Source organism: Apium graveolens, chromosome 8 (genome assembly GCF_009905375.1).
Source record: "Apium graveolens cultivar Ventura chromosome 8, ASM990537v1, whole genome shotgun sequence".
NCBI classification, from domain to species: domain Eukaryota; kingdom Viridiplantae; phylum Streptophyta; class Magnoliopsida; order Apiales; family Apiaceae; genus Apium; species Apium graveolens.
In genome coordinates, this window is record NC_133654.1 from 213,725,868 (window position 1) to 213,737,013 (window position 11,146).

The following is an 11,146-nucleotide window of genomic DNA, read 5'->3' on the forward strand; positions in this document are numbered from 1 at the left end:
CGATATGTGCCATTTTTGAAAAATTCAGAACAACTATACCACAAAAATTAATGTTCCATTCAAATGTGCCAAAAAATCAAATTATTTTGTATATCAATCCTATTTTTTATCGTGCCACTCTATTCTCAAATTATTTTTTTACAGCAAACATTATAAGTGAACTACATACCTTAAAACAAAACCGTATCAAAATAAATAAATTTCATTAGATAAGTTCGATCCAACTTCATTATTACAACTCTACTTACAAAATTACTTAGAACTTCTCTTGTCGAACATTGAGAATAAATCATACCAAAATAAACATGTCCAATTGTTCAGAGCGATATCTGACGAGGGTAAAATTTACGTAAATCCTCCCCCTGTAGAGATGTTATTTTCGTAAAGGTTCTCGACTTTATACGCAACAAATATGGTGTGTGATACAAAAATATTGATTTTACCTGAACATGTGATATTCTTCACATATGATTTATATCAAATTATATATATATTTTCAATAATTCTGATGTCCAAAACAGTTCAAATAAATGTTAGTCATCCAGTATAATTTTGAATCCGTGAAAAATAAACAATTTATCTCTCTAGTGTGGGTTTTAATATGCCCATTAATCTTATATTCAATACTGATCCTCTATGGCCCACTATGCCAGGGAAGACGCAGTATAACGCGACCTAGACTTGTAAGTAGGAAACCGCACATAGACGACCATTCAGTATTTCATCTCTGGATGTACTATGATGGTATACTCCGTATTACATTTTTTATTTTGATAGAATGACAGTTAATCAGTTACTAATTTTTAAATTAACGTTTTTATGAAGAGAACGGTGCTATTGTGGAAATATTCTAAATTACTGATACTTTTATAAATTTAGCAAAATAAATTGATTTTAAAGATTTTACTGCAAATCACTGGAAATTTATTTTTAATGTTAACATCTCTAAAAATCCCAAGCATAATTATGAGACTTGTATGACAACAATTTTATCTTATGAGGCGAATAAGCAATAAAAAAGGAGTCGAATCAAGTAAAGAACCAAAGCCGTGTGTAAATTACAGGGAAAGATATTTCGTTTTTCCATTAAATTAAATTATTATACATACGACAATCTAAAAAGGATAAGCACTGGTTGCGTAAGAGAGATGGGAAGAGGGTCTCAACCACGTGTATGCTCCTAAATTCAACCAAAAATAAATACTCGAAAGCAGCAGCCCCATCTCGACTTGTCTGGTCAAAGTAAAAAGGTCCCTAAATATTCACAAGTAGTAAAAACTAGAAACCGTGAAAACATTGAGTAAAACGTACTCCACCTGCTCTGGAACTCTCGCCTAGGTTTGTAGGCTTCCCCATCTATCTAACAGTAATCACTTTTACGTACACCTCTCGTTCGTAGCTCATTTAGAATCGGTGGATTTCACTCAAACAAGTTGGAATACAAATTACTTATTCTTTTAATTATACAAGTCCGGGTCCAAACAAATGTGTTCTGAATTAAATTAGAATTAGAACTTGACACGAAATTGTTATTATCAAGTTTAAGAACAAATTGTATTTAATTCATTTAAATTCAATTCAATTCAATTAATCAGTGATTAAACTCATCTCGATTCAACCATTAAATAATCGGAATTCGGTCACATAATTAATTACTCCCCCATTCCTAAATACGTTTACTCTTTGTGTTGTACACGTTTGTCAATGTACATTTTTTATCGCTAATATCTTTAATTTCGTATGAATATTAAATGTAAAAATTTCACCGTATTAAAATACTTATAAATACGAATCCAATAAAATCACTCATAACTATATTTAGACTTACAAATTAGGCCTAAATTAATAATTTGTCTCATGTTATGAACCGTACCGATAATTTTTTTAATGGAAATGTTAACAACAGCCCTTAAAGCTGTGTTTAAGCATTAAAACACTTTTAGCTTTTAATAGATTAGAGGATTACAGCTGGACGAATGAACTTATCAATTAAATGAATAGCTACTAAATGCATTTACTGCCCTATTAAAATGCATGTACTACTTATTTGAATCATCCATAATCAATTGTTTTTATTAATTAAGTTTATATATCAAAATTTGGAAAATGTTAGATGTAAAAAATTGGTTTCCAATTTATTTACTAAATGCCATTGTCAAACTCTAATTTGCTATATACATATACAATGAACTATTTTATACTGTCAACATTATAAAATATTATTTTATAATTAACTATTTTATAATATCACGTTAACCATGACATGTCATTTACAAATAATTGTTTATACTCATTTTTGTAATTCTAGCACTACTCATCAAATTTTATGATTTTTTTATATTGAAATTATGTTCAAAAATTAAGAAAATTTTAAATCATATTTTGGCTATGTATAAATATTGCTCAAAGTTAAGATTTAAGATATTCAGTTTGATTAAATATATAAAATTATTTTTTTAATAAAATATGTTAGAAACATTTAACTACCGAAGGCGGGTCATTAGGTATGAACTCGTTACATGTGTGTATAACATTTATTTTGCAAATACAGTTGAAAAGGTTCAGATAACAAGGAAATTATTAATTGCTTAGACACAGCCCTTAGGGCTATGGTTAACATTACCCTTTTTTTAAAGGGATGTAAAAGTCTAGAAGCATCGGCTGGGAATTCAAATCTTACAGCACGAGATAAGTTTTTGTTACAGTTCAATACTTTTCCATGTTAAATTAATGAACTTTGAAAAATGTAAAAAAAAAGAGAGAGAATATCACGTTTTTCAAGTGACCCACGTCCCCCTGCCTTTGCCTGCTCTTCACGAACTTCCATACCCCACGAGCCTTCCCTCCTCCTCATCCTTTTTTATCCCCTCAATCCCTTTTTTTATTTATTTTTACTGCCAAATTGTTCGAATCCATCCACTTTGTTACCTATGTAGAAACATCTGACAATGCACGGATAAATAATTGCATTTTCTCTTCCTTTTTTATTTCATAATTTTAATAATATACATTTTATATTTCGTACTCCACAGGCTTCCTTCTTACATACTCTTTGGATAAGAACAAGGAGGAAAATATCAATAAACTAAAAAGTCAAAAACAAGTTGTAAATATGATAACCTCTTTTCCTTTTGTCTTTTATACCGCTTCTTTAATTATTTTTTTATCAAATTAAAAAAAAAAGTTATTAAAAAATACAAAATTTTAAGCTTTCTCCCTGAACAGAGAAGCTAATCCGGTAACAACTGCCTTGCCTCCTCTTTCACAGCTCTTCGGCTTCACCGCCGGTGGCTGCCAGGGCGACATCACGGCCGTCGATTTCTCATCACGATCCTCACTTAAACTATTACTCCTTCCAAATATTAACTCCAATTCTCCGCATTCACATTCAAGACTTTTCTCTTTCTCCAATGGCTCTGATGAAGATGCTGTGTTCCTGGTGTAAGGAGACAGCCATTTGGCTCTCATGTACTCCGCTTTTCGCCACGGCGGAATGTGCATTCCTTTCTTTTTCAAGCTTTGTTTAGCAGCCTCGGATATGATTGAAACGACTTGTTTGAGACGATCGGATTTTCCGACGTAGATGTAAGGTAGAGATTGAATGACTGTTTTGTAATTTGATGTCGGTCGAGCTATTTCGAACTCTGATTTGAAGTCTAGGTCAATTAGTATTCTTTCTTCTCCGTTCACAAGCACATCTATGTATTCATATTCACCTGTTCAATCATTAACAAAAACACATTAATCCTGTGATCAATTTTCAAATTCAAATTGTTACCAATCTCAGCTATAGTTAATGAGTATTTACCAGCTGGATACAAAGCAGATTTCTCCCACCGCGATTTACAGATTGAAGCATTGTAACCGAGAATCACCAATTCATCTGTCACAATTCTTCTCAGATCGTCTTTTATCTTACAAATTTTATTTTTCTCGACGATATTTGATGTATCCGCTAACAAGTTCCTCTCCGTAACGCTTGCACACTGAATCAAATTCTGTAATTAAACAAAAATATTTATCTCAATGAAGTGAAAACCATAATCAAACAGAAATCACAATCAAAACCATACATGTTTTTTTATATGTTATTTACCTTGATCGTATCGGAGAAGTCACCGTACCAAGCTTTAGGCTTCAAATCATCACCAAAACCGATAGAAACATCAAATTCATCATCCGAACTATCATTTCCAATTCCGTTAAAACAATTACACCTGTTCCGTCCACATTTCTGCTTCTCATTACTCTCTTCTATAAAATTCTGCACCATTTTGGTCAAGCAAACAGAGCTCGGTTCGAACAATTCAGCACCATTACATACTTCCGGCTTGCTAAACTGAGCTTCAGTACCGGTAATTGGCTTCTCCGAAACACGAAATTGTCGGTCAAATAGTCTCATAAGCCTTGATTTCAACACAGGCTTAACCGCATCACTACGGATCGGTACATCTCTAGTTGTTTCTTGCGAATCAAACGGTAAAATCTTCGTAGGCCGCATGATTCAGTTCTCCTCTTATCGTTAAAAATGATCAAAAAATACAGTGAATATTGAAATTAGTACTTTACTTAAAAACAAAGAAACGAATAACTTGCGAAGAGATTTGAAGTGTTAGTGTTGTTCAGCATTTTCGTGTAATATGTGCCGACGATGAACAGTCAAAGGAGCATTGTTTAACAAGAGAGAGTTATCTGATGCCGGAATATTCATATTCCGGTGAGTATTATCGCCGGCGGTGAAATTGTAAAGAGATATGTTTGTTTGTTCGCTTGAGGTGTATAATTGTGTATGTATAGGTGTGTATATATGAGTTGATCGTTGAGGTGCTTTTGAAGTAAAAACGAAGAGTGGATTGGGATTTATATAGGAGAAATGAGGGGGATATACTAGTTCACCTGGGCGGATGATATTGTGATTAATTAAATATTTTTATAGAAGGTTTTGCTAGAGTGACGGGCTGGTTGTATGAGAGTAAAGGTAAAATGACGTGGCGGGTGATGATTGGATGTGGTTAAATTGCAAAATAATGGCTTTATGTGGAACAGTCCACGTCTAAATGCCCCCAACTCACAGTCATAGCAGGTAGCAGCGGATTTCGTGTGGTAATGGTGTGATAATCTGGTAGTTACATGTGGGATTGTAAAATGAATTTTGTTGATTTTATAGTTTAATATGTTTTTTCATTTTTCAAAATAAATAAAGTATATAAATAAAAACTAATATCTAATTATAAAATATACCGTGTACTTAGCATAAAAACATTAACATGAATTTAGCACTAAAAAGGGGTTTGGATCTGATCGACCTACATCTATATTCATATTTATTTATATTTATTAAATTCAGATCGAATCGGATGAGTCCCCGATATTTACTAGCAGGTCTAGGAACGATCCTTGAGTAAGACAGATCAATGTGAACTTCCAGGACACCACACCCCATGAGGGGCACCAAATTTTTTATACATCATGTATACAGCATAAATAAATAAAAAAACATGAATATACTCATTTCTCTTTAATGATTAAAACACCAAATTAAATCATAGATTTCAACAAACAAAGTTACATATGTTTAGCATTGATCCACAATATGAAATACGAACAACGTTAATCAACTATACAAATAGTGATTCAAACTCATATTTTTTAATCGTAGATAACCCGCAGCCGCTACCCTTCGGATACGTATTAGGTAAACTTTATGGGTTCACGCAATAGCCTGCAAATCACGTGAACCAAGATAAACAGCATTTAAGTGACATGCTCTGAATCAGCATGCATATTTATAAATTCTACTTTCGTGGGATTCGAACTTATGACCAAGAGGATAGTTATCCTCTGAGCCAACACATGTGAGCTCATGTTTCTGATCTACTGATTGAATAAATGAATAAAAGAGTGAGAAGATTTTAATCAATAGAGCAAGAGAATTGGATAGAGAAATATGAGAAAAGGTTGACATTTTGTTATTCATGAGTGAGTACGAGTGTTGTAAAAAGCGGGAATCGGATTTAGTCGGTGGAAGAATCATCCACGGATTAATTGGGTAATTGGGGAATAGTCGAAATGATTAATCGGGTCAATAATCAAAAATAATTTAATATTATTTTAATTTATAAATAATAATACGTGTAATTATTGTATTATTTTAATTATACATATATAGTTCTTTTAAAATATTTATACAAATAAATTTAAAATATGAAATATTATTTAAGTAAATATAATTCTTAAGATCTAACTTATAAATTAAGGTCAATTTGAGATGAAAAATTAAGAAATTTGTTAGATATTGAATGCAACACAAAGGGGTGTGAATGTATTTTTTGTATTTTTAGTCTTTTTAAACTTGTTTGGATTTTAGGTGAATAAAACAGTTTAGATTTTGCAGAGATATTATATTTACAGAAATAACCAATAAACGCGGTATTTTCAAAACTCACTTAACTTGTATTAATTAAGTTTGTCATGCTACAAATTATGGGTTTTTAAGACAATAAAAACTCAGCTTCTTCCTTGAGAGAATACGAAAAATTTTGAATATGTTTTGTTACCAGTGAACTAAGGACCAATGCATGCTTTATAGACTAACATCAAGGGTTTACAAGACTTGCACAAAAATGTACTAAACTACTTTCTAAAGCAACGCTTTTCAATTTCCATTTCTAGCTTAGCAAATTTGTCAAGTATCTTGCAGGTCTGTGACCATCCTTTATCCAGTTAATCTTGGCACTTGATCTTGTATTCTCCCAGCTGCTTTGTACACTTTTCAATCTAGTTGATAGATTGTTTGTTGACTGATAATCTTGAATCTTCAACTAGTCTGCATCATGTATTTGAGAAGTATATCAAAATCTCCAGTTTGTTCTATAGAGAAGTGACATCTTGATAAGTATAATGACTTATCGAGATCTCTGAGTTCTCTATATGTGTACTTAACTTGTCGAGATCTCTAGATCCTTGCATGTGAAATGACTTGTCGATATGTCTGAGATCTCTACATGTAGAAGTGACTTGTCGATATCTCTGAGATCTCTACATGCATATTTTAACTTATCAATATCTCTGAGATCTCTATATGAGAAATTGACTTGTCAATATCTCCAATTCTTCACGTCTTCATTTGACTTATCGATATCTCTGAGTTCTCTACATGCAGAAATGACTTGTCGATATCTCCAGTCTCTACATCTTCATTTGATTTGTCGATATCTCTGACATTTCTCTATAAGCCATTTTGGACTTCTCGATAAGTCATTCTGGACTTCTCGATATAGCCTCATATGTGACTTGTCGATATGTTGACTTAGAACATTTTTCATAGAACAACTTTATTCAATTCCAAACTTCTACAATTTTCTCTGAGGCATGATCATGGCTTGATCTTCTTCCAGAGTTTATTCCTTAACTTGAATCTGTTCACAGAAAAATCCTCCAGTCTAATCTTCTAATCATTTTACAAACTCGAGTAATAAAATACATAATACAAAATTGATTATCAAACAACTAAATCTCAGGATTGTCAATGTGATTTAGTCCTGTTATTGTACATGCATGTCTTGCACAATAAAAGTTTATTATTTAATCATTTAAAATAGTAAATATGTATGCGATATTATTATTTTTTCTTAAAAACTTTTACAAATTTATATTTTTTAATTTTTATTTTTCTAAATATTTTTTTCAAAATGTTACCAACGAGACCGTTTTTTGACCAATTAGCCCAAATTTTGACCGATTAATCTGATTTTTCAGATTTTTTTTACCGAATTTCCTAAAAAGTTATTTTTGACCTAATTTTCGCTTAATCAGCTCAATTTTCTACCGAACAACGATTAATCGCCGACTTTTAGATTACTGGTAAGTAATAGGGGCTACATTCTATGTTTATACATGATGTGAGGTCAGCTCTGTTGTCATGATAAGTGATAAGTGGCATTTATATCCACTTAGAATGCTTTGTAAAGGCTCGAATTAATATTTTGTGCTCAAGATATTTATGTTTTTGATGTGTTTTCGTAGTGTTTTGCATTTTATGGCATATTCGAAAGAAGAAATGGATATTGCATGTTTTATGCTTAAAAGAGTGTTAGGATGAAATCTCCGTCGATTGCGCACAAGAAACCAACACGAGAAGGTCAAGAAAGCATAAAAATTTATATTTTCCAAAAGGTCAGGGCGGTCGCGCTAGTCTTGGGAGCGGCCGCGCCCATTTGTCAGAAACTCAGGGCGGTCGCGCTGGATTTGAGGGTGGTCGCGCTACATCGAATTTCAAGAATTCTGATTCTATTATAAGATTGATTTGCTGGACTCTTGAACTGTTGGGCTGGTATTTAAAGACTTTTAAAAGACATTTTTCATATAGAAGAGAAAGAAATAACAGCAAGAAGACCTAATAGCACAATACAACGAAGAAAAAAAAGAACTTGTTTTTACTTGTGATTCTTTGCTTAAGTTGTAATCTTGGATGCTTGTTTTCTTTGTTGTTTGAATCAAATACTCTTGTTAACGTACTTTGTTATTATTATTCAGTTATTTCAGACCTAATTTATCTTAGTTATTTACCATGCTTTCATTGGAACCCATAGTGACGATGAGTTCGGTTATGAACTAATCGTTGTCATGGGTTTCTAACGGATTTACTTATGGATTTCTATATTTAATTGTTTTGATACCTAAGTGTGTGGTGATTGTATGATATCCTAGTATTGGTTGTGTGTATTCGTCTTATGTGCGTCGCGAACATATAAGATAGTTTGTTAATCCTTATTGAAGCGACAATGAATATAGAGATTTAGAACTTGTCATGCTAGCATAGGTTCATGTATTTATTATGCATGATTCGTAGGTAATTTTAACCATTTTACTTGCCCTATGTAATTACGATAGATAATTATTTATTAAACCTTTATGTTGTCAAATTCTATAGAGATATAGGGTCTCAACATAATTGGTGTATATTCAGCTTCTATCTCTTTTGTGGATGTCTGGTAGTAGGGTATTCGTACAACGAAAGTTGGCGTTTACTAGTTTCGTGTTATCAGATTAGTTGTCATCATCATTGCATGCTAAGCTTAAGAACAATGACTTTGAATGAAATATTTAATGAAGTTAGAATCCCATGTTTATCTCATATAGTTAATTCAGTCACTTTTATTCTTAGCATTGAGCGATAACCATACCATTATTGCATAGGTGCATAATCTTAAGTTAACTAAAAAGAGACTTCTTTGGTACAAATCTGATTTATATCTTATATTACTTGCGAACGCGTATACTTGCGTGTAATTTTAGCGCGTGTTTTCGCCCTAACAATAAGCTTGTACAATTTACTTTTTATGACTAACCGCGCTTGCGATTATGTGTTATGTGTTGCATCTCTGCCGTCTACACACAACATTTCCGTATTAACAAATTTTTAAGAAACTATGAATATGTAAAAATAAAATTAAGAAGTTAAAGTATTAAGACCCAACCTAAATTTAATTTTTATAAGGAAGCTCAATACGTACTCGTAAATTTTACTATATCAACTAATAAAGTGACTGATGTTGAACTTAATATGACAATTTAAATAAGTATGTTATTCGTGTTGATTTGTTTTACCTTCTGGTAATTTCTGAGAGATGTTATGTACAAATAATTGTGATATTTAGTACACACGTTAATTTACGAGAGTTAGTATTATTTTCTTATAGTCTAAGTGAGTGAAATTATTATATTTCTAGTCGATAAAAAATGTTATATTTTGTACCATAAGTTCAGACTTTCACTTTTATTACTATTACTTCTATTGATCTATACTCTAAACTATATTATGATAATATTTCATTATGTTACTACTTTATTATTAAAATGAAATCAAGTTTTAAAAGAGCACTTTTTATAAGTTCTCCTAGGCACGCGAATTTCTAGGGTCGGCCCTGAGCAGATTTATATTCGAATAAGTTAGAATCACGAATTTCAGATTAGATATCCGATCCATTTATTAATTTATTTTTTAAAAAATGAGTTGCTACAAAATAGTATCTTATATAGTTCCGTAATATCTTGAAATTCGAGAAAAATAACAAAATAACAGTCAAAGTTTAAATTAAACTTTAATATAATATAAAATATATCTTTTTCACAAAGAAATAAATTTTATTAAATCAAATCATTCTCCACTACATGTAAAAACTCATGATAAATAAAATTTATCATTTAAATACGATCAATTATAGCGCAAGGATATCTCGCAAGAAAGTGAGCTACGCTATAAACAGACCGTTTAACAAATCTAAGAATAATGTTCCAAGTTTTTAACTAATTAGTAAAATTAACAAACCTAAGGACAATAGTTAATAAATGAGTAATTAGCAGTTTGTAACTCACTTTTATTTTTATTTTTGCGATTTGGGTCTAGATTATTTTCTATGTCAACATGCACTCCATAAAATTAATTTCGCTTCTATTTGCACCCCACTGACGACTTTTCATCCAAGATGACATGACTGTTAACTTTAACGGAAGCGGGAGCATTTCAATAAATTACTAATTATAATAGAAGGAAATAAGAGTAATTGACACTTTGTAACTCGTTTCTTTTAGCGTTTTTTCAATTCGGGTCTATATTATGTTTCCTTGCAAATTGCACTTTTAACTTTGAATTTCGCTTTGTTTTGCACCCCTCGATCGTTTTTAACTTTTATATCAGGGGTAAAATCAGAATTTAGGGTCTCCAAGAACAAATCGCCGAGTCCTTAGATTTCTTAGTCCAAACCAACAAATAAATACATGAATTGGTTGCAAATAACAAGCAAAAGCTATATGTAATATCAAATTTAATGAAAAATTACCGGAAATCAAACTCCCAATTCGAAATAAGAATCCTGGAATCGAGTTTGATTATTATTTTAGCGGATATGGATCGACATATTAAATATTCGATCCAGGATTCGACCCGATAAAAAAAATCCAATTATAAATGGAGCGAATTTTAATAGGCCGATCCATATTCACTAAAATAAAAAATTATACTCCATTATAAGATTCTTATTTTGAATTAGGGGGTTGATTTTTGGGAATTTTTCACGAAATTTGATATTACAGATAGCTTTTGCTTGTTATTTGTAAATGGGACTGATCATTTGGTATGTTCGGT

General features: G+C 31.5%; 1 protein-coding gene across 1 annotated transcript; it reads right to left on the minus strand.

The window, feature by feature from the left end:
- Positions 1 to 3,102: 3,102 nt before the first annotated feature.
- LOC141677836 (uncharacterized) lies at positions 3,103 to 4,882 on the minus strand. Its single transcript, XM_074483912.1, has 3 exons — positions 4,097 to 4,882; positions 3,809 to 3,998; positions 3,103 to 3,716 (listed from the first exon to the last, which is right to left on the minus strand). The coding sequence occupies exons 1-3, from the start codon at positions 4,499 to 4,501 to the stop codon at positions 3,205 to 3,207; spliced, it is 1,107 nt and encodes a 368-aa protein (XP_074340013.1). The 5' UTR covers positions 4,502 to 4,882; the 3' UTR covers positions 3,103 to 3,204.
- Between the last annotated feature and the right edge of the window lie 6,264 nt (positions 4,883 to 11,146).

What these genes read in the sequence shown, in the direction of transcription:
- LOC141677836 (XM_074483912.1), bottom strand. Translation starts at nt 4,501, where the DNA reads ATGCGGCCTACGAAGATTTTACCGTTTGATTCGCAAGAAACAACTAGA. An exon ending in ACTTCTCCGATACGATCAAG is followed by an intron (nt 3,999 to 4,096) that starts GTAAATAACATA and finishes GTTTAATTACAG; the next exon opens with AATTTGATTCAGTGTGCAAG. An exon ending in ATCTGCTTTGTATCCAGCTG is followed by an intron (nt 3,717 to 3,808) that starts GTAAATACTCAT and finishes ATGATTGAACAG; the next exon opens with GTGAATATGAATACATAGAT.